The following is a 19,800-nucleotide window of genomic DNA, read 5'->3' as shown; positions in this document are numbered from 1 at the left end:
GGCACAGCGGTGGGCCGCCCTCTCATGGATTAGCATGTGAGAGATGGTGTTTGTGGGGAAAGACGCAGGGGAAGTGTGGACAGGTGAGATGACTGAGACAACTCTTGAGAGTAATTGTGTAAACAAGAGTCTGCAGAATGCATTTTTTATTTTACCAGAAAGTGTTCTCATCCTTTTCACAATACAGCACACCCCATGGGTGGGACTCAAACATCTGAGCCCACCAGGCACCCAATGAGCAAGCTCTCATGTGGAAATTCAGGGTTTCAAAACAGAAAACCTGATTCAAGTCCCTATTCTGCCACTTACAAATAAAGGAGCCGACATATGTATGTGTTTAGCATGAAGCCTGGCCCACAGTAGCTTTCAAGAGGTACCTTTCAATTTAATTCCTCAGTGGTATTTTGGGGCAGGTTGTATCACACAGCGCAAGCGCAGACAAGAAGGGTAGGGCAGGATCCTCCTCAGCCTTTGCCTTGTACCTGGAAAACTGAAGGAGACTTTGCTCTTACCAGGCCCCAAGTTAGAAAAACTAAGGACAAGTGATAAGTGAAACAAGAGACAGGGAACAGCCTTCCTTCTTTTTATTTTCATTTATTTACACATACGCTCATGTTGGTGTGTGTGTATGGGCATGCCAGGGTCTCTTGCTGCTGCAAACTAACACCAAACTCTGGCTTTGCATGAGCGACAGGGGAGCTGAACCCAGACCAGCAGGCTTTGTAAGCAAATGCCTTTAACCTCCAAGCCATCTCCCCAGCCCCACCCTCATTCTGAAATGGGACTTTTCCACATTTTCAAGTGGTCCTGTACCCAAGGAGGTCATCCTGACTGAAAGCCCAGTCACATGTGCCAATCCCTTGCCCCAAGTTCTTCCACAGCTCGGCAGGAGGGCAGCACAGGCACTAGGGCCAAAGCGTACTTAGGGGCGGTGCTACATCAAACAGGCTAGCTAGGAGTCTGGAGCAGCATCAGGAGGATCTGCCTTCCCACTGGCCGACACGACAGAATCCCCCGCTTGTTGCTGTGTGACGTACTGATCCAACAGGGCAGTCAGCTGGATAGGCTGGTGCCGAAGCAGGGAGTGGGTGTAGGTTGTGAGGAGTGTGAGCCCCCCTACCAGCTCCCCCTGCAGCAGGGTCAGGCTGGGCAGCTTAGCGTAGTTGATGAATCCCTCTCTGCTGAGGATGGTGTCATCGATGCAGCCACCTAAAAGAACACAGGGTCAGCTGGGCTCCCTGCCAATTCCCTCCTTGGGAAGCAGCACCCCAACCATAAGAGTCTGCTCTCCTCTGCCCTTCTCTCCTTCCAGCCTGCCCTAGGACCAAGGTTCCACTTGTGTCCCTACTTCCGCTGTTGAGGCCTGATCCTATCTCCTTCCCCATGGAACTTGCATAACACGTTCACCTGGTCCCAACGCCCCTGAAATGCTTCTTAAACTTCCTTGAAGACAGAACCATGGAGAAGAGGAAAGAAGCAGGGAGCTACTGCTTGAGATGTACAGCTGTTCCATTGACAAGACAAAAAGGTTATAGATGTCTAATATCACTGAACTGTACACTTAAAAAGGGGTAAGACAGGGCTGGAGAGATGGCTTAGCAGTTAAGGTGCTTGCCTGCAAAGCCTAAGGACCCATGTTCAATTCTCCAGGTCCCACATAAGCCAGACACACAAAGACACAAGCATGCAAGATTGCACATGCATACAAGGTGGCACACACATCTGGAGTTCAATTGCAGTGGCTGGAGGTGCTGGTGTGCCAATTCTTTCTCTCATTAAAAAAAGGGGGAGCAACATGGCAGAGCACATCTTTAATCCCAGCACTTGGGGTAGAGGTAGGAGGATTACTGTGAGTTCAAGGCCACCCTGAGACTACACAGTGAATTCCAGGCAAACCTGGACTGAGTGAAACCCTACCTCAAAAACAACAATAAAAAAGGGGGGGGGCACTAGAGAGATGCCTTAGTGGTTAAGGCATTTGCCTACAAACCCTAAGGATCCAGGTTCGATTCTCCAGGTCTCATGTAAGCCAGATGCACAAGGTGGTACATGCATCTGGAGTTCATCTGCAGTGGCTAGAAGCCCTGGAACGCCCATACTCTATCTCTCTCTTTCTTTCTCTTTCCCTCCTTCTCTCTGTCTATCTAATAGACAAATGAAATGGGTAAGATGATGTACTTCATGCGATGTGTGGAAATAGAAGCACTGAGGACTGTATGGGAGGTTATTACAACCAGATTCCTATGGAATCTGAATTTCCTGGAGACACAGGCAGTGTCCTCTATAGATGAGCCTCCCAGTGGTCACTGGCCCAAATGGAATACTTGATTTTTTGTTGCTGTTGTTGTTTTCTTTTTTGCATTCTAATCCTAGGTTTATCCAATACAATTCCTTTACACGAAGTACAAATACAACCTCATCTAAAATGCTACAAAATGACAAAACTCAAAACAAGTTTACAGTACTAACTATACAATGAAAGAAAAAACAGTAATGTACTCGTTGTCAAAGCATTTGTTGTTGTTGCTGTCATTTTGGTTTTTCAAGGTAGGGTGTCACTGTAGTCCAGGCTGACCTGGAGTTCACTACATAGTCTCAGGGTGGCCTCAAAGTAATAGTGATCCTCCTACCTCTGCCTCCCAAGGGCTGGGATTGAAGGTGTGCACCACCATGCTTGGCTCTTTTTTTGTTTTTGAGGCAGGGTCTCACTCTAGACCAGGTTGACCTGGAACTCACTCTATAGCCCCAAGCTGGACTCAAACTCACAGAAATCCTGTTACCTCTGCCTCCCAAGTGCTGGGACTAAAGATATGCACTGCCACTGCCACACCTGGTAGATACTTGGTTTTTTATTTATTTATTTATTTATTTTTAGTTTTTCGAGGTAAGGTCTCACTCTAGCCCAGGCTGACCTGGAATTCACTATGGAGTCACAGGGTGGCCTCGAACTCACGGCAATCCTCCTACCTCTGCCTCCCGAGTGCTGGGATTAAAGGCGTGTGCCACCACACCCGGTGATACTTGTTTTTAATACTTTTACCTGTGTGGATTTCAGCATCCATTACCTGACGGCTAGACTCAAGATGTTTGATGTCTCCTCTCTCACCCAGAGCCCCCAGCTTCCCTAATATTTCCTCCAGTACAGAAGTGACTGGGGGCAATGAGACAACATAGTTAGCACCCAATAAACATGCCACTGGCTCAGGCCCCATCAACGAGGCTCTGTGGTGCCCACCCCAGCCTCACTCACCTAGCAATGGCATGAAAGGCACACTCTTTAGGATCCGCACCATCTCCTTGGCCTTGGGCTCTTCACTGACCAGCAGCAGGTTGTGCCCCACAAAAAGGGGCAGCAGATTTTGGTACTTGGATTCCTTCAGAAAGGGCCTCAGAACCTGGGGCACAGGAAAAGAACAGCTGATGAGGTCAAGAAAGAAAAAGAGCCACTCACCTTAGTCACAGGCTGCATCAGGCTGACAGTACAACTCCAAAGTCCCCTCCGATTCTACCCATAGTTTAGGTATCAGACTAGAAGAACAGTTAGAAGTACCCTATGGAGCTGAGCATGGTGAAGCATGCCTTTAATCCCAGTACTTGGGAGGCAGAGGTAGGAGGATCACCATGAGTTCAAGGCCACCCTGAGATTACATAGTGAACTTCAGGTCAGCCTGGGTTACAGTGAGACCCTACCTTGAAAACCAAAAAAAAAAAAAAAAGTACCCTATGGAAGATGTGGAACCTACATCCTTCTGGTAGGCATGAGGGCAGATAGACCAGAACCCCTACCTCGTTGGGGAAGATCTTCATCGAGATCTTGTGTTTCTGCAGCTGGTGCCGGATAAGAAGCTTGTCCTCCGTGCTCATGGCCACATTCTGGCAGACAGCAATCATTCGGTTGTCTCGGAACACCACTGCTATCTCCTGACGAAGGAGCCGGATGAGAGCTGACTCCTGCAGGTAAGAAGGGATGGCCAAGGAAATGTGAAGGTTTCTTCTCTGGCACCTGCCACTTCCTCCTGGATAGTCACTAGGGCTGCCAGTGATACCAAAATGTGGAGCACACTGGGAAATGGGTGGGGAAGTTGGATCCCTGATTCTCAGATATGTCTAACACCTCCCATTGTAACCTTTCCATTATCATTAGAGAACTCCAATCTTTAGAGCAGTGTTTTTATATCTGAGAACACTGATTCCTTCCCCAACAGGTCAGCAGTGGCTTAGTCAACATACTTAACAAAACTTACTTTAATTGCTAGGCCTGGTGGCTTAGGCCTGTAATCCCAGCTACTCAGAAGGCTGAAGTAGGATTGCAAGTTCAGGGATTGCCTGAGCTACAGAGTGAGCTCAAGGCCAGGCCTTGTAACTTAGTATGACTGTCTCAAAACAAAAGATTAAAAGACATCTGGGGCTATAATGTAATGGTCAAGCACTTGCCTAGCATGTGTAATGCTCTAGGTTCAATCCCAAATCCTAAAAGGAAACAGAGGAAGAAATAAAGGTTGGGAAAGAGGAAATAAGGGGATAATCCTTTTGTGTGCTAGTTTAAAACTGAGACATTGCCACAGAATAAGGTTTCACTTTCCTAAGACAATGTTTCTTAAAGAAGAGGGCTAGACCCAAGAATGAATATAAATATATAGGTAGGTCTCACTCTAGCCCAGACTGACCTGGAATTTACTATGTAGTCTCAGGGTAGCCTCAAACTCACAGCAATCCTACTTCTACCTCCCAAGAGCTGAAATTAAAGGTGTGTGTCACCACGCCCAGCCCAAGAATGTATTTACAGACCTCCATAAACATTGTTTCAAGAGATCTTTTTCTCCCAAGATTCTTAAAGTTAAGCAGTGGAATACCTAGAACTCATGGTGCTCTATGGAATGCCACCATGAAATTTCACTACACATAAGTTAAAATAGCAGAAGATACATTACTGTGATGGAGGTTCTAGGTCTGCCATGTCTAAAGCAGTAACCAAGCACATACTGCTTCATTCAAATATATACACACACACATATATATACACACACACACATATATACATACATACAACATATATATATGTGTGTGTGTGTACAACATATATATATGTGTGTATGTGTATATATATATATATATATATACACATACACATATACACACACAAACACTTTATATATATATATATAAAGTATTAAAATCAAACACAATTAAAAATTCAGAGCTGGATGGGGTAGTGCACATCTGTGATACCAGCACTTGAGGTAGCGGCAGGAAGGCTGTGAGTTCAAGACCTGCCTGAACTATTGAGACGTTGTCTTACCAAAACAAGGACTGGGCACTTAGCTCAGTGGTAGAAGCTGGTATATGCAAGGCCCTCAGTCATAAGAGCTTCACTTCAGGTGCTCAGTACTCACATATGGTTAATGACTAGCATCATAGACGGTGTAGATAAAGAACAGTTCCTCAATCCCAGAGAGTTCTACTGCATATGTCCATCTGAGCTGGGAAGACGTGCCAGTGGGTAAAGGTGCTCACATATGCCTGTCTCTATTCTTCTATAGTGATGATGTAACATGCCCAAATGACATAAGAAAAAATTATGGTGCCAGGCATAGTGGCACACACCTTTAATCCCAGCACTCAGGAGGCAGAGGTAGGAGGATTACCATGAGTTTGAGGCCACCTTGAGACTACATAGTGAATTCCAGGTCAGCCTGGGCTAGAGTGAGACCCTACCAAGAAAAACCAAAAAAACAAAAAGAAGAAAAAATTATGGAAGAGAAACAACTGAAAAAAATTCTATTCTGGGCTGGAGAGATGGCTTAGCAGTTAAGCTACTTGCCTACAAAGCCTAAGGACCCAGGTTCAATTTCTCAGTACCCATGTACACCAGATACACAAAGGGATACATGCCATCTGGAGTTCATTTGTAGTGACTGGATGCCCTGGTGCACCCACTCTCTCTATCTGCCTCTCTCTCTCCCACACACACTTTGTCTCTCAAAATGGATAAAAATTTTTTTTTTTAAAAAAAGCCAACCAGAAGCCAGGTGTGGTGGTGCATGCCTTTAATCCCAGCACTCGGGAGGCAGAGATAGGAGGATCACTGTGAGTTCGAGGCCACCCTGAGACTACATAGTGAATTCCAGGTCAGCCTGGGCTAGAGTGAGACCCTACCTCGAAAAACCACCAAAAAAAAAAAAAAAAAAAAGCCAACCAGAATAAAAACCCTTTAGAAAAAAATTCCATTGAGTTGGGCATGGTGGCACACGCCTTTAATCCCAGCACTTGGGAGGCAGAGGTAGGAGGATCACAGTGAGTTCCAGGCCACCCTGAGACTCCATAGTGAGTTCCAGGTCATCCTGGGCCAGAGTGAGGCCCCACCTCAAAAAAAAAAAAAACAACTATTCAACTGGTCCAAATTGAAAGGGAAATGCTGTCAATTTTAGTTGAGCAGGAGATAGCAGAGCATACCTGCAGTCCCACTACTGGGAAGGTAGAGGCAGGAGAGTCTCTTGCACTTAGGAATTTGAGACCAAACTGGACAACATGGTAAGACTAAGCAACCACAATGTTAGCTGGAAGTTGGGCAGGGCAGTGCACACCTGTGATCACAGCTCCTGAGACAGGAGGATGTCGAGTTAAGAGGCTAATCTAGGTTACAGAATAAAACCCTATCTAAAAAAAAAAAAATACAAAAACAGGGCTGAAGAGATGGCTTAGCAGTTAAGCACTTGCTTGGGAAGCCTAAGGACCCCAGTTCAAAGCTCTATTCCCCGGGACCCACGTTAGCCAGATGCACAAGGAGGCACATGAGTCTGGAGTTTGTCTGCAGTGGCTGGAGGCCCTGGCGCACCCATTCTCTCTCTCCCCCTCTATCTGCCTCTTTCTCTCTGTTGCTCTCAAACAAAAAAATACAAAAACAATAGAACACATTTATAATCCCAGTTACTCAGGAGGCTGAGGCTGGGAAATTTCCAGTTTAAGGTAACCACGGCTACAGAGCAAATTCAAGACCAACCCAAGTAACTTAGCAAGACCACATGTCTAAGTTAAAAGAGAGGGGGGTTGGTGAGGGTGGGTGGAACAGACACTAGGTTGTCTTCCCACTCATCCATGAGGAAGACCAACGACTTTTCCTTCATCCCTTTGGGAGGGTTTGACATCCACAATAAGTCCCTCAAGCAACAGGTGCTGTTGCTTTCTGTCTGGCAGGAGATGACAGCCTAGTCCTTAAGCAGCAATAGGCAACGAGACCACTGGAATTTATTATGTGCTAAAACAATTACTGTATAGTTACAATATTCTACTGTTCTTCCTGCTTTTACTTTTTTACTCTTTGTTTTTTCAAGACAGGATCTCATTCTAGCTCAGGCTGGCCTGTAATTCACTATGTAGTCTCAGGGTAGCCTTGAACTCATGGTGATCCTCCTACCTCTGCCTCCTGAGGGCTGGGATTAAAGGTGTGTACCACCATGCCAGGCTCTTTTATCTTTTATGTGTGTGCATATGATGTGCATGTATGTATGGGTGCACACATGCCATAGAACACATGTGTAGGTCAGAGGATAAGCTTGGGGTTTCAGTCCTTGCCTTTCACCTTGGTTCAGTAAGGCTGTTTCTTGTCACTGTGTTTGCCAGAGTAGCTGGCTCACAAGCTTTGTGACTGTCCTAAGTCCAGCTCCCACAGCTGAAGGCACACTGAGATTACAGAGTGTGACACTGCACCTGGCTTATATGCAGACCTGGGGATCCAAACTCTTTTAACCGCTGAGCCATGTACCCATGTCCAGCCCTGGTTTTTGGGAGTGGGGGAGACCATGTCTCACTACTACACTGAGAAGCCTACACTCATCCTTTTTCTTTTTTCCCTTCAACAGGGTCCTACTCTAGCCCAGGCTGCTGACTTGGAATTCAGTCGAGTACAAGCTGGCCTTGAACCCATAGAAATCCTACTGCCTCAGCCTCCGAAGTGCTGAGATTATAGATATGGACCACCACAGAGATTTTTGTTTGTTTGAGTTGGGATTCTCATGTAGTCCAAACTCCCTATGTAGCCAAAATGACCATGAACTTCTGATCCTCCTGTCTCCACCTCCTACATACTAGGATTACAGGTTTGTACCACCACCACACCTGGCTTTTCCCTTTTTTTTTTTTTCCCATGCCTTTAATCCCAGCACTCGGGAGACAGAGGTAGGAGGATCGCTGTGAGTTCAAGGCCACCTAAAGACTACAGTGAATTCCAGGTCAGCCTGGGCTACACTGAAACACTACATTGAAAAACCCAAAAAAGCCAATACAGAACCAAGTACAAACTTCATTATTAAATTTCTAGACCACAGGGTCAAAGTGGGAAAGTATAATAATGATGCGATTATGACTCGGAGTCCTACTTCACCATCACCAATTAACACGCACCTAGTCTCATCCTTACCTCCTTGGGGGGCTTGGGTGGAGGTGGTAGACATCTGGGGCTTATGGCAGGCTTTGGGGGGATATACTCAGTTACAGCCATCAGCTTCTGCCGCTGAAAGTGCATGACACGACGGTGGCGGGTCACAGCTTTGGAGCCATGGCGTACGGTCTGGAGGGTGGGCAGCCAACCTGACAGGGAATGGCAACATGGTGAGAGGCACCCTCCTGGAACCCCTAGCTTGCCCCAGATAAAAAGCACACCCTCTGGACAGACAGACATGGTGTACACAGCTGGGCCCAGAACAAGACTGGGACAAGGACCTGCCTGGCAGAAACCTTGAATTCCCAACCCTGCTCATTTCCGTGGGTAAACTTGGCTCAGAGGCTTGGATCCCTTGAAGCTCCCATTAATCTACTCTTAAAAATTTTTTTTTAAATGTATTTATACTCATAAGCAGAGAGAAAAATGGAGAGAGAATGGGTACGCCAGGGCCTCTTGCCACTGCAAGCAAACTTGAGCCACATGTGCCACTTTGTACATCTGGCTCTAGGTGGGCACTGGGAAACTGAACCTGGGCTGTCAGGCTTTACAAGCAAGTACCTCTGAGTGCTGATCCTTCTTTCCAGCCTTATGTACAGAAATGGAATTTAAAAATGAAAGTTAAGGGCTGGAGAGATGGCTTAGCAGTTGAGGCACCTGGCTGCAAATCCAAAGGACCCAGGTTTGATTCTCCAGGATCCACACAAATCAGATGTACAAGGTGATGCAAGCGTTTGGAGTTTGTTTGCAGTGGCAAGAGGCCCTGGCACTCCCATTCTCTCTCTCTCTCCTCCATCTCTCTTAAATAAATAAAATTATGGGGAGGGGATATGATGGAGAATGAAGTTTCAAAGGGGAAAGTGAGGGGAGGGAGGGTTATTACCATGGGGTATTTTTTTATAATCATGGAAGTTGTTAATAAAAACTTGGAAGAAAAATAAATTAATTAATTAAAAAAATTAAAGTTAAAGGCGCTGGTTTGCAAAGCTTGCTGGACCTGGTTCAGTTCCCCAGTACCCACGTAAAGCCAGATGCACAAAGTGGCGCATGTGTCTAGAGTGAGTTTGCAGTGGTAAATGGCCCTGACATGCCATCCTCTTCCTGTGTACCTCTCTATAAATATCCTCCCAAATAAAAATATTTTTTGTAAAAAATTAATACATAAAAATATAAAGCAAATAGAGAGCCAAGCATGAATGGAATTCAGCATTCAGAAGGCTGAGGCAGGAGGACCACCGTGAGTTTGTTAGACTAGGTTAGTGAATCCCTGTCTCAAATAACTTTTAAAAATTAATTCGTTAGCCGGGTGTGGTGGCACACGCCTTTAATCCCAGTACTCGGGAGGCAGAGGGAGGAGGATCACTGTGAGTTCGAGGCCACCCTGAGACTACATAGTGAATTCCAGGTCAGCCTGGACTACAGTGAGACTGTACCTTGAAAAAAACAAAACACAAAAACAAAAACAAAATTTAACTCATTAATAAAGCAAATGGAGAGAGTGTGTGCAAACCTTTTTCTTAAATGGCCAGATAAATGCATTAAGATGGGAGTTCATACAGTTTGTTACACTCAACTCTGCCACAAGCAGCCCTAAAAAGTCAGGTGTGACCAGGCATGGTGACACACACCTTCAATCCCAGCACTCAGGAGGCTGAGGTAGAAGGAAGCCATGAGTTTGAAGACAGCTTGGAGCTAGAGTTAGTTCATGGTCAGTCTGGGCTAGAGTGAGACCCTGCCTTAAAAACAGCAGCTCGAGTCCGGCATGGTGGCGCACGCCTTTAATCCCAGCCCTCCGGAGGCAGAGGTAGGAGGAAGGGCACCTTGAGCCTACATAGTGAATTCCAGGTCAGCGTGAGCTACAGCGAGACCCTACCTTGAAAAAAAAAAAAAAAAAAAAAAAAGCTCTATCATATATATGCCAACCCACTGTCTAAGCCAAGGGCTCTTGAAGTACACCCGTCTCCATCAAGTCGGCAACATCAGCATCATCTAGGAGCTTGTTAGAAATACAAATTCTCATGCCTGGCGATGTTGATGCATGCCTTCAACCCTTGCTCCTGCATCTGCAATCCCAGCACTTGGCAGATGTGAGGAAGGAGAATCAGGAGTTCAAGGCCAGCTTCTGCTACCAATAAAAGAGTTCAACGTCCCCCTGAGCTACATGAAACTCTGTCTCAATAAACAAAACTAAAATCTCTCTTCCCTCTTCTTTTCTTGATAACAGACAAAGCTTGAGAGCATCCTTAAGAAGAAACCAAGGAGACACTCCAAAGCTCTGAACCAATGTACTGTCTTCACACCCAACACAGGGCCAGGACTGGAGCTTCTCACTTCCAGCCTTTCCCAAGGCTCAGAAAGGACTTCAGGAAAAGGGACTGCTTAAAGATGGCTTGAACAGCTCAAGAATTTAAGAGATTAACTGAGACAAGAGGGTTTTATGGTCTGTGACCACAAGCAAAACCTAACTGCTAAGAGCAGTCTGGAGGGGCTGGGAAAACGGCTCATTGATTAAAGTCATGTGCTTGCGGCATCTACTAGCCTGGGTCCCAGTGCCCAGTACCCAAGTAAAGCCAGTAAACACACGTTGGCGCATGTGTCTGGAGTATGCTTGGAGCAGCTAGAGGCCTTGGTGTGTCCACACTCTCTCTATCTCGAATAAATAAATATTTTCTTAAAAGAGCAGCGTTGGGATGAGATGGAACTAGATTTTAATCCCCATTTTTCTGCTTACTAGCTATAATCTTGCTGTCACTCAGCTAGTCTGAACCTTGGCGACTTCATCTGTAATGAGGGGATGACATCTTCCTCACAAATTATTTTTGCTTAAGACTGTGATGGGACTAAGGGGGCGGGGTGTCATTGAACAAGATCCAAGCTCCGGGTTTCATTGAGGGCACCTATTTTACAACGGGTGGCGGGAGGTTTGAGGAGACAACGTTTAGGCTGAGACCTTCAGAAAGCACTCGGGAGGTGGGAGGATCGCCCTGAGTTCGAGGCCACCCTGAGACTCCATAGTGCATTCCAGGTCAGCCCTACCTACCTACCTCGGGGGAAAAAAAAAAAAGTGAGCAGAGTGTAGAATCCCAAAGTAGGGTGACTGGGGCACACAGGGAATAAATATTGCTGTTGACACAGTCGCGGTGAACCGGCCGGCGTCACGGCTCACCGGAAGTAGTAAGAGATTACAGGAAGGATCAGAAGGAAAGAATGGGGAGACGAGGACTGGACAGGGTGGCCAGTGAGGTCCCGGGCCGCTCCTTACCCGCCTGGGGCAGGAGACCCCCTCGCAGCTTCGCAGCCACGGCCGCAGCCATCGCCACCGGAAGAACGGACAGGTGACCATGGGCGACGGAAGGAGCTAAGGATTGTGGGAGCGCGGAGGACTGTGACTGGGGGGGGGGCCAACGGGGAGGAGGCTTCGTGCGCATGCGCAGATCCGGCCCTGCAGACCCCGCCCCCTGGCGTTAGGTCTCCTAGCAACGACTCGACTCTTCCGGTCGCGCGCGGTTTACAGAACTCCAGTTTACGGCCAGTAAAGCCTCGCTACACCTCTCCGGCCCGAGACCCTCCACTGTGATCACCTACTTCTGTCTTCGACCCCGCCGCTGACAAGTCGCCCTTTCTCTTATCTGTGTTCAGCCATCCCCAGGGCCTCCTCTCGTCCATCAGCTGTCTATTAGAGGTCATGCCTGGAGGTAAGCAGGGAGGTGGGCTGGTCAGTACGGTCGAACAGCCGGACAGCATCAGGGTCAGGCTTCCAAGAATGAAGAACGATCGCAAAGGGACTCATCTTTTCACAGCCGAGGATGCCCAGAGTCCAGAGGAAGTGGGTGTTTGCATTACTGAAGCCCTTATCACCAAGCGGAACCTGACCTTCCTGGAGGATGAGGATCTGTCAGAAAAGATGTGAGTGGGTGGGGGAGGAAAGAGATGCTAGAAGATTGAAACACAGGTGTCCAGTTCCCTGAGCTGGACTGACATGTAACCAGCTCACCTTTCTTTAGCTACTCCGCACTCCAATCAGTGGTAGTGTCCAGCTGATTTTCCCTCCTTAAAGGTTGTTCTCTTTCCATCTTCTGCTGCCTTAATAAGGCTGTCGCCACCTTGGACAAACTTATAATTTATTTCCCTGTTCCCACGTGATCCTTGTATATCTGATCACTCCCTGGTAGAAATTTCATCAGCTCCCTATTATCTTCAGAATAAAATTCAAATGCTTTAGCAGGAGTTCATCTCTGCTGTCTCCCCTCCAAGTACTGATCAGGCCCGACCCTGCTTAGCTTCCAAGAATGGATAAGATCAGGGGCATTCAGGATGGTGTGAGCATAGACCACCTCTGCTATCTCATCAACCTTATTTTCAGCCACCCTCCACAAATATGCAGTTTCTCACACCAGAGATGAAGGGAGTAAGTAGCCTTAGCATCACTCAGTGCTTATTACAAATGAAAAATCTTGGGCTGGAGAGATGGCTTAGCAGTTAAGGCATTTGCCTGCAAAGCCAAAGGATCCCAGTTCAATTCTCCAGGACCCACGTCAGCCAGATGCACAAGGGGGGGGCAGTAGCTGGAGGCTCTGGCATGCCCACTCTCTCTTTCTCTCTCTGTCTCTCCTTCTTTCTCCCTCTCAAATAAATAAATAAAAATATATTTTTTAAAAATGAGGAATCTTGAGCATGTCTTTAATCCCAGCTCTCAGGAGGCAGAGGTAGGAAGATCGCTGTGAGTTCAAGGCCAGCCTGAGACTACACAGTGAAATCCAAGGTCAGCCTGAGCTAGAGTGAGACCTTACCTCGAAAAACTGGGGAAAAAAGAAGAAGAAGAAAGGAGAAGAAAGAAGAAAGAAAAAGAATCTTGGTCTGGGGAGATGGCTCAACAGTTAAAGGCACTTGCTTGCCAAATCTGCCAGCTGGGGTTCAGTTCTCAGTATCAACATAAAGCAAGTGATGGAAATGGCTGGAGTTCATTTGCAGCAGCAAATGGCCATGGTGCTTGCTCTCTGTCTCTGTCTAATAAATAAAAATAGCTTTTTAGGGGCTGGAGAGATGGCTTAGCGGTTAAGGTGCTTGTCTGCAAAGCCAAAGGACCCAGGTTCGATTCCCAAAGATCCACATAAGCCAGATGCATGCATCTGGAGTTCGTTTGCAGTGGGTAGAGGCCCTGGCATGCACATTCTCTCTCCCTCTCTCTCTCTCAAATAAATAAAATAAAATTTAAAATAATAGTAGTAATTTTTAGAAGCTAGGAGTGGAGGCGCATGCCTTTATTCCCAGCACTTGGGAGGCAGAAGTAGGAGGATTGCCATGAGTTCGAGGCCACTTTGAGACTACATAGTGAATTCCAATTCAGCCTGAGCTAGAGTAGGACCTTACCTCGGAAAAAAAAAAAAATAGGTCTGGAGAGATGGCTTAACAACTAAGGCTCTTAACTGCAAAGCCAAAAGACCCAAGTTCAATCCCCAGGACCCACATAAGCCAGATGCGTAAGGTAGTGCATGCATCTGGAGTTCGTTTGCAGTGGCTGAAAGCCCTGGCATACCCATTCTCTCTCTCTCACTGTGCCTCCTGCCCTCTCTCAAATAAGTAAATAAAAATAAAATATTAAAAATATATATATACATATTGCTGGGCATGGTGACGTACACCTGTAATCCCAGCACTTCGGAAGCTGAGGTAGGAGGATTGCCATGAGTTCGAGGCCACCCTGAGACTACGTAGTGAATTCCAGGTCAGCCCGGGCTAGAGTGAGTCCTTACCTTGAAAAAAAAATAGATATTGTACCAGACAGCTTCAGGTTCACTGAGATGAACTTCCAGACCAGGCACAGTTATGGAGGAAGGGATATTTATTGAAGCTTACAGATCCAGGGGAAGTTCTTTAGATTGAAATCTGAAACCCACCACCACACCTTAAGGTCCACCCAGTGACACTGCCTCCAGCCAGGTAGCTGCAGATGCAAACTACAAACAATAGAAAACTGTATATATTGAGGGCCATCTATTCAAACCACCACAGATATGTACACATTTTTCAATGGTTTTTCAAGGTAGGATCTCACTCTAGCCCAGGGTGGCCTGGAACTCACAGCAATCCCCCCACCTCTGCCTCCCAAGTGCTGGGATTAAAGGCATGCCCCACCACTTCCAGCTTTAAATATATATAAGAGAACTGAAGAATCTTGTGCCTACCCCAGAATTAGAATCTGCATTTCACAGTGCCCAAGGGATTCCTAGAGGCATTCAAGTTCAAGAAGGGCTGGATCAGTATGTGCACGTACTATTTGTTCTGCTTGAAATGCCTTTTCCTATCCCTCTCCCACCTTTGTAGCTAACTTCTTACTCACTGGTCAACTCCTGCAGGAAGTTGCTCCTAACCCCCTATTCTGGATTTGGTACACAGCCTATGTACTTCCTTCATTCCTTGTTTCTGGGTCCACTTGTCAGATGTATGGCCTGATTCCCTAGTAATAATAGAAAAGGAATCTGTCATTGGTCTGTATTAGGCACTCAGTAAATATTGTGTAAATGACGAATGTGTAGATGGAACAAATTATTTTCTTGGCATGGGTCACTCAAAAGGAAGGTAATGTCAAGTGTGATGGTGTACACCCTTAGTCCTAGCACTCAGGAGGCTGTTGTAGGAGGATCACTATGAGTTCAAGGCCACTCTGGGCTAGAGCATGAGTTCCAGGTCATCCTGAGCTGCCTCAAAAAAAAAGTGGGGATTCCAGATCAGCCTTGGACAGAGTGAGACCCTACCTCCAAAAAGGGGAAGGTATGGGCTGGAGAGAGATGGCTTACTGGTTAACTACCTGCCTGAGAAGCCTAAAGACTCCAGTTTGAGGCTCCATTCCCCAGGACCCACATAAGCCAGATGCACAAGGTGGCTCATGCCTCTGGAGTTTGTTTGCAGTGGCTGGAGGCCCTGGAATGCCCATTCTCTCTCTCCATCTGCCTTTTTGTCTGTCTGTCACTCTCAAATAAATAAATAAAAATAAAAATAAAACAATAAAAGGGGGTAAAGGTGAGGAAGGCTCTTCTAGAAGATTAGATACAAGAGCACTGGTCTCATTCTTACCTCTACCTCCACCATTCAAGCTGGCCAAGGAAGGCTTTTCTTGTCTCCATATATCCAGGAACCATGAGTGGCCATCCTCTTTTTGGTCCTTCTGGGCCCACTGACAGAGGACTAGGTGTTCAAAGTAAGCTAGTTTCATTACCTGAACACCAGTTTCCATGCCAAGAAGCTGTTGACATCTAATCAAAACCACTCAGCTATCTACTCTTCCTTGAACCATGCCCCCCTCCTCCCTTGCTCCCATATCCCACTAAAGAACACAGATGTGGCCTCCAGCACACAAGCCTGCCCACTCTTCCTCAGGTTCCATACCATCGCTGAACTGGAGACTGTCCGTCTGGACCGGGAAGGGATTACCACTATCAAGAACTTAGAGGGTCTCCAGAACGTTCACAGCCTCTATCTGCAAGCGGTAAAGTCTTGTCCCTTTTCCCTCCTTTCCTCTCCCTGCTGTAGACCGAGTCTGTCTAATCTGAAATCAGTCAAATGGGTCAACTTGTGCATTTTATGGTGTTCAGGCAGACAGACCTTTGCTTAAACCATTGCCAGATGAATTACAAAACTGATCCCCTCCCTCAAAGACATCCTAAACATGCTCTGGAATCACCATTCTTTTTTTTTTTTCTATGTATATTTTTTATTTATTTATTTATTTATTTATTTGAGAGCGACAGACACAGAGAGAAAGACTGATAGAGGGAGAGGGAGAGAATGGGTGTGCCAGGGCTTCCAACCTCTGCAAACAAACTCCAGACGCGTGCGCCCCCTTGTGCATCTGGCTAACGTGGGACCTGGGGAACTGAGCCTCGAACCGGGGTCCATAGGCTTCACAGGCAAGCGCTTAACCGCTAAGCCATCTCTCCAGCCCTCTATGTATATTTTTATTTATTTTTTTTTTTTTAGAGAGAGGGAAAGAGGCAGAGAGAGAGAGAATGGGCATGCCAGGGCTTCCAGCCACTACAAACGAACTCCAGACACATGCACCACCTTGTGCATGTAGCTTATGTGGGTTCTAGGGAATTGAACCTGGGTCCTTAGGCTTCACAGTCAAGCACCTTAACCGCTAAGCCATCCCTCCAACCTGGAGTCGCCATTCTCTTTCTTTCTTTCTTTCTTTCTTTCTTTCTTTCTTTCTTTATTTATTTATTTATATTTACTGGCTTTTCGAGGTAGGGTTTCACTCTAGACCAGGCTGACCTGGACTAGCCTCCAGAGTGCTGGGATTAAAGGCGTGCGCCACCATGCCCAGCTATTGGAGTCACCATTCTTGAGTCAAATACTTCTTTTGGTTCAGGAGTTCTTCCTAGTGTCTTCCCTAAACCTTGCATGTCATACAGTCCAAGCCTGTTCCAGCCAGGCATGGTAGCTCATGCCTGCAATCCCAGCACTCAGGAGGCTCAAGCAGGAGGATCACAGGCCAACCTGGACTACATAGTTGCTGCTTGTTTTTGTTTGTTTGTTTTGGCTTGGTTTGGTTTTTTGAGGTAGGGCCTCATTCTAGCCCAGACTGACCTGGAACTCACTATGTAGTCTCAGGGTGGCCTTGAACTCACGGTGATCCTCCTACCTCTGCCTCCTGAGTGCTGGGATTAAAGGTATGCACCACCATGCCCAGCCAGACGCTGTCATAACCATAAATAAAAGCACCCATTTCCTGTTTTGAAAGACAGCAAAAGAAAAATGAGGGAGATTCCTCTATAGCCTACATTCTTCAGACCCTTGAGGGCTGTGTGCTGGTGGTGCTGGTGGTCAGGTGATCTTCAGCTTTTTCTAAATGGAATATGCCTAGCACTCCCCTTGCTAATCAAACTCCTGTATGCCCACGGTTCCCTGTTGGCTCCTTGGTTTCCTTTCCTGATTCTCTGGTCCCTCTTTGGTTGCTTCTTGAGCAAGCCTTGAGCTTACCCATTAACCATTGACTTGGAGGGAACAGCTCATCTTCCCCAAAGTAGTGATGATGAGTCATTTGGCCAAGTGTGGTGACCACTTCCAAAGGGCCACCCCAGCTACAAGAGTAGACATGGTCTTAGGATCCCCTTTGAGGACTCCCCATCCAACTGACCTTAGCTTGCTTTTCCCACCTTGGTTTCTTTCTGCAGAATAAAATCCAGCGAATTGAGAACCTGCCATGCATCCCCTCCTTGCGGTACGTGTGGGCAAGGCTCAGGCAGAGGAGTGAGGAGCATGCATCAGGAGGGCGGGGGAGGGGCTGGCGACACCTCTAGAGCTGGCTTGTGGCTCCCCGAGCGTGGCTCTTTGTCAGCTGGGGATACAGCAAGCCTAGCTCTGCTCTCCTCACACCTCAAAGCTGTGTCATCCAGCCACCTAAGAAGGGGACACAGGTACACCCCGCCCCGGTACTCTTCTGGCCTCCCCAGCTGTTCTGGAGCTCAGCCCTCTCTGCCCCTCTTTTTCCCCTACAGCTTCTTATCTCTGGCAGGAAACCAAATCAGGAAGGTGGAAAACCTCCTCAACCTCCAGCACCTCCAGTTTCTGGACCTTTCTGAGAACCTGATAGAAACACTGAATCTGGGTAGGAACCCCCATGCCCTTGTTCATGAGACACGCCCATGCGGAGCCCTCCCTCCTCTCTGCTCCCTGGACTTGTGACATGCGTGCGCATGTACAGGGCCCAGGCTGGCTTGAGAACCTTGCTGTTTCTCTCTGCCATGCAGACCAGCTCCCTGAGAGTCTTCTCATCCTTAACTTGCTGGGAAACCCTTGCACCAACCAGGATGGCTACAGGTGAGGAGAGACTGAGGATGGGAACAAAGAGGTACCTTAACTCCTGCCTTGATTCACCTAGCCCCTCAGCCGGCAAAGCTGGTGCTGCCAATGTCCCCTGCTCCTCCCCACCCTCCATCACATAGGCCAAGGCTCTCGCTTTCCTATTCCATTCCTGACACCTCACAGAAGGCACTCTGGGGCTGTCCCCAGGCCCATCTCCTAGCCCAGAAGCCTTACCCATCCAGGTGTGGGTGCGTGATACATTGTTCCAGATTCCACACTGGGGGTGCCCTTGCGGGGAGCCTGTATCCCTTCTGCTCCACAGGAAGATGGTGATAGGAGCCCTGCCCCTGCTCCTGGACCTGGACAGGCAGCCTGTTTTGGAGCGCTGGGTTTCCGATGAGGAGGAAGAAGCCTCAGATGACAAGGAGGTGTTCCCAGAACTGAGTGGCCCATTCTGCTCAGAGCGAGGTGACCACTGCTTTCCAAGGCTTGCATTGCCCTGGAGGGCTGGGGGAAGCTGAGATAGTGATGATGCTAACATGATACCGAGCGCCTGGATCTGCAAAGGGCCCCTTTCCCCAGCGCTGTAGTCTCCTCCACTCCCAGGCCCCCCAAATTTCAGAGTGCCAGTCAGAGGGGAAGGTACATGACCTTCCAATGGCTGCATGGCCCCTAGTCCCTGCAAAGAGTAGGGTTACCTGATCACTGTCCACGAACTCTGGAGCCCATAGTAGAGTGAGTGTCAGTGATCCGCCTGGGCATGGAATTGGGGCAGGATCTGAACAGGGTCCTGTGCAGGCAGGGGGCTCATTCCTCCCCAGTCCCAGCCCCAAGCCCCTCCACAGTAGGAATGGCAGGACACCATCCAGTCTGCCTTCTAGGGCCCAGAACCCTCCTGCTGAGCCCAGGGCTCCACCCATATCCACCCCATGGCTCCTCAGGCTTCTTCAAGGAACTGGAGCAGGAACTCCAGGGACACCAGGAGCGCAGGCAGCAGGCGGCCCTGGCAGAGCACCTGCAGAGGATGGAGATGAAGCCCGCCCTCACCAGCCTGCCACCTGGGACGCCCATGGCTGGAGACAGCAGCTCTTCTGTTACTCCACAGCCAAGGAAGGAGTCAGTTCCGAAGGCCACCTCCTCACCCCAGGTCTCCTCTCCCACCCAAAAACCATGCACTCTTGCTCCCAAGGGACAAAAAAGCTCTGTCCAGGCAAGGAAGGGGTTCCCAGCAGCCACAGCAGCCAAGGTCTCTCCAGTTGCAGCCCCAAGCACAACCAAAACTTCAACTAAAAGAAGTAAGAACTGAAGCACTGGGCCTCTCTCTGCAAGTCCTCTTCCTCTCCGGCCCCTCACCTGTGACTGGAGCCCCTCCCCCAATAAAGTGTCTCAGGGCCGGGAGTGTTTGTGGTGTCACTTGGAGCATCTCAGGGAAATGAACCAGTAAAGTCACCCAGAAGCAGAAAACAGACTTGACAAACAACCTGGCCTTTCAGGAATGGCTGAAAGTGTTGGCATCTTTCCAAGATCCCAGCTGGTTTCCTGGGTCTCAGGAAGGCAAG

General features: G+C 47.9%; 2 protein-coding genes across 2 annotated transcripts; one reads left to right on the top strand and one right to left on the bottom strand.

The window, feature by feature from the left end:
• Window positions 1–114: 114 nt before the first annotated feature.
• On the bottom strand, window positions 115–11,821 carry Mrpl10 (mitochondrial ribosomal protein L10). Its single transcript, XM_004655508.2, has 5 exons — window positions 11,700–11,821; window positions 8,417–8,586; window positions 3,787–3,951; window positions 3,251–3,395; window positions 115–1,209 (listed from the first exon to the last, which is right to left on the bottom strand). The coding sequence occupies exons 1-5, from the start codon at window positions 11,749–11,751 to the stop codon at window positions 953–955; spliced, it is 789 nt and encodes a 262-aa protein (XP_004655565.1). The 5' UTR covers window positions 11,752–11,821; the 3' UTR covers window positions 115–952.
• Lrrc46 (leucine rich repeat containing 46) lies at window positions 11,648–19,639 on the top strand. Its single transcript, XM_004655787.2, has 9 exons — window positions 11,648–11,772; window positions 11,952–12,132; window positions 12,238–12,343; window positions 15,815–15,923; window positions 17,611–17,657; window positions 17,935–18,044; window positions 18,187–18,256; window positions 18,564–18,709; window positions 19,183–19,639. The coding sequence occupies exons 2-9, from the start codon at window positions 12,123–12,125 to the stop codon at window positions 19,545–19,547; spliced, it is 963 nt and encodes a 320-aa protein (XP_004655844.2). The 5' UTR covers window positions 11,648–11,772; window positions 11,952–12,122; the 3' UTR covers window positions 19,548–19,639.
• The last annotated feature ends 161 nt before the right edge of the window (window positions 19,640–19,800 follow it).

This window comes from Jaculus jaculus, chromosome 9 (assembly GCF_020740685.1).
Source record: "Jaculus jaculus isolate mJacJac1 chromosome 9, mJacJac1.mat.Y.cur, whole genome shotgun sequence".
Lineage (NCBI taxonomy): Eukaryota > Metazoa > Chordata > Mammalia > Rodentia > Dipodidae > Jaculus > Jaculus jaculus.
The sequence above is the reverse complement of the archived record's forward strand: the minus strand, read 5'-3'. Positions and strand labels throughout refer to the sequence as shown.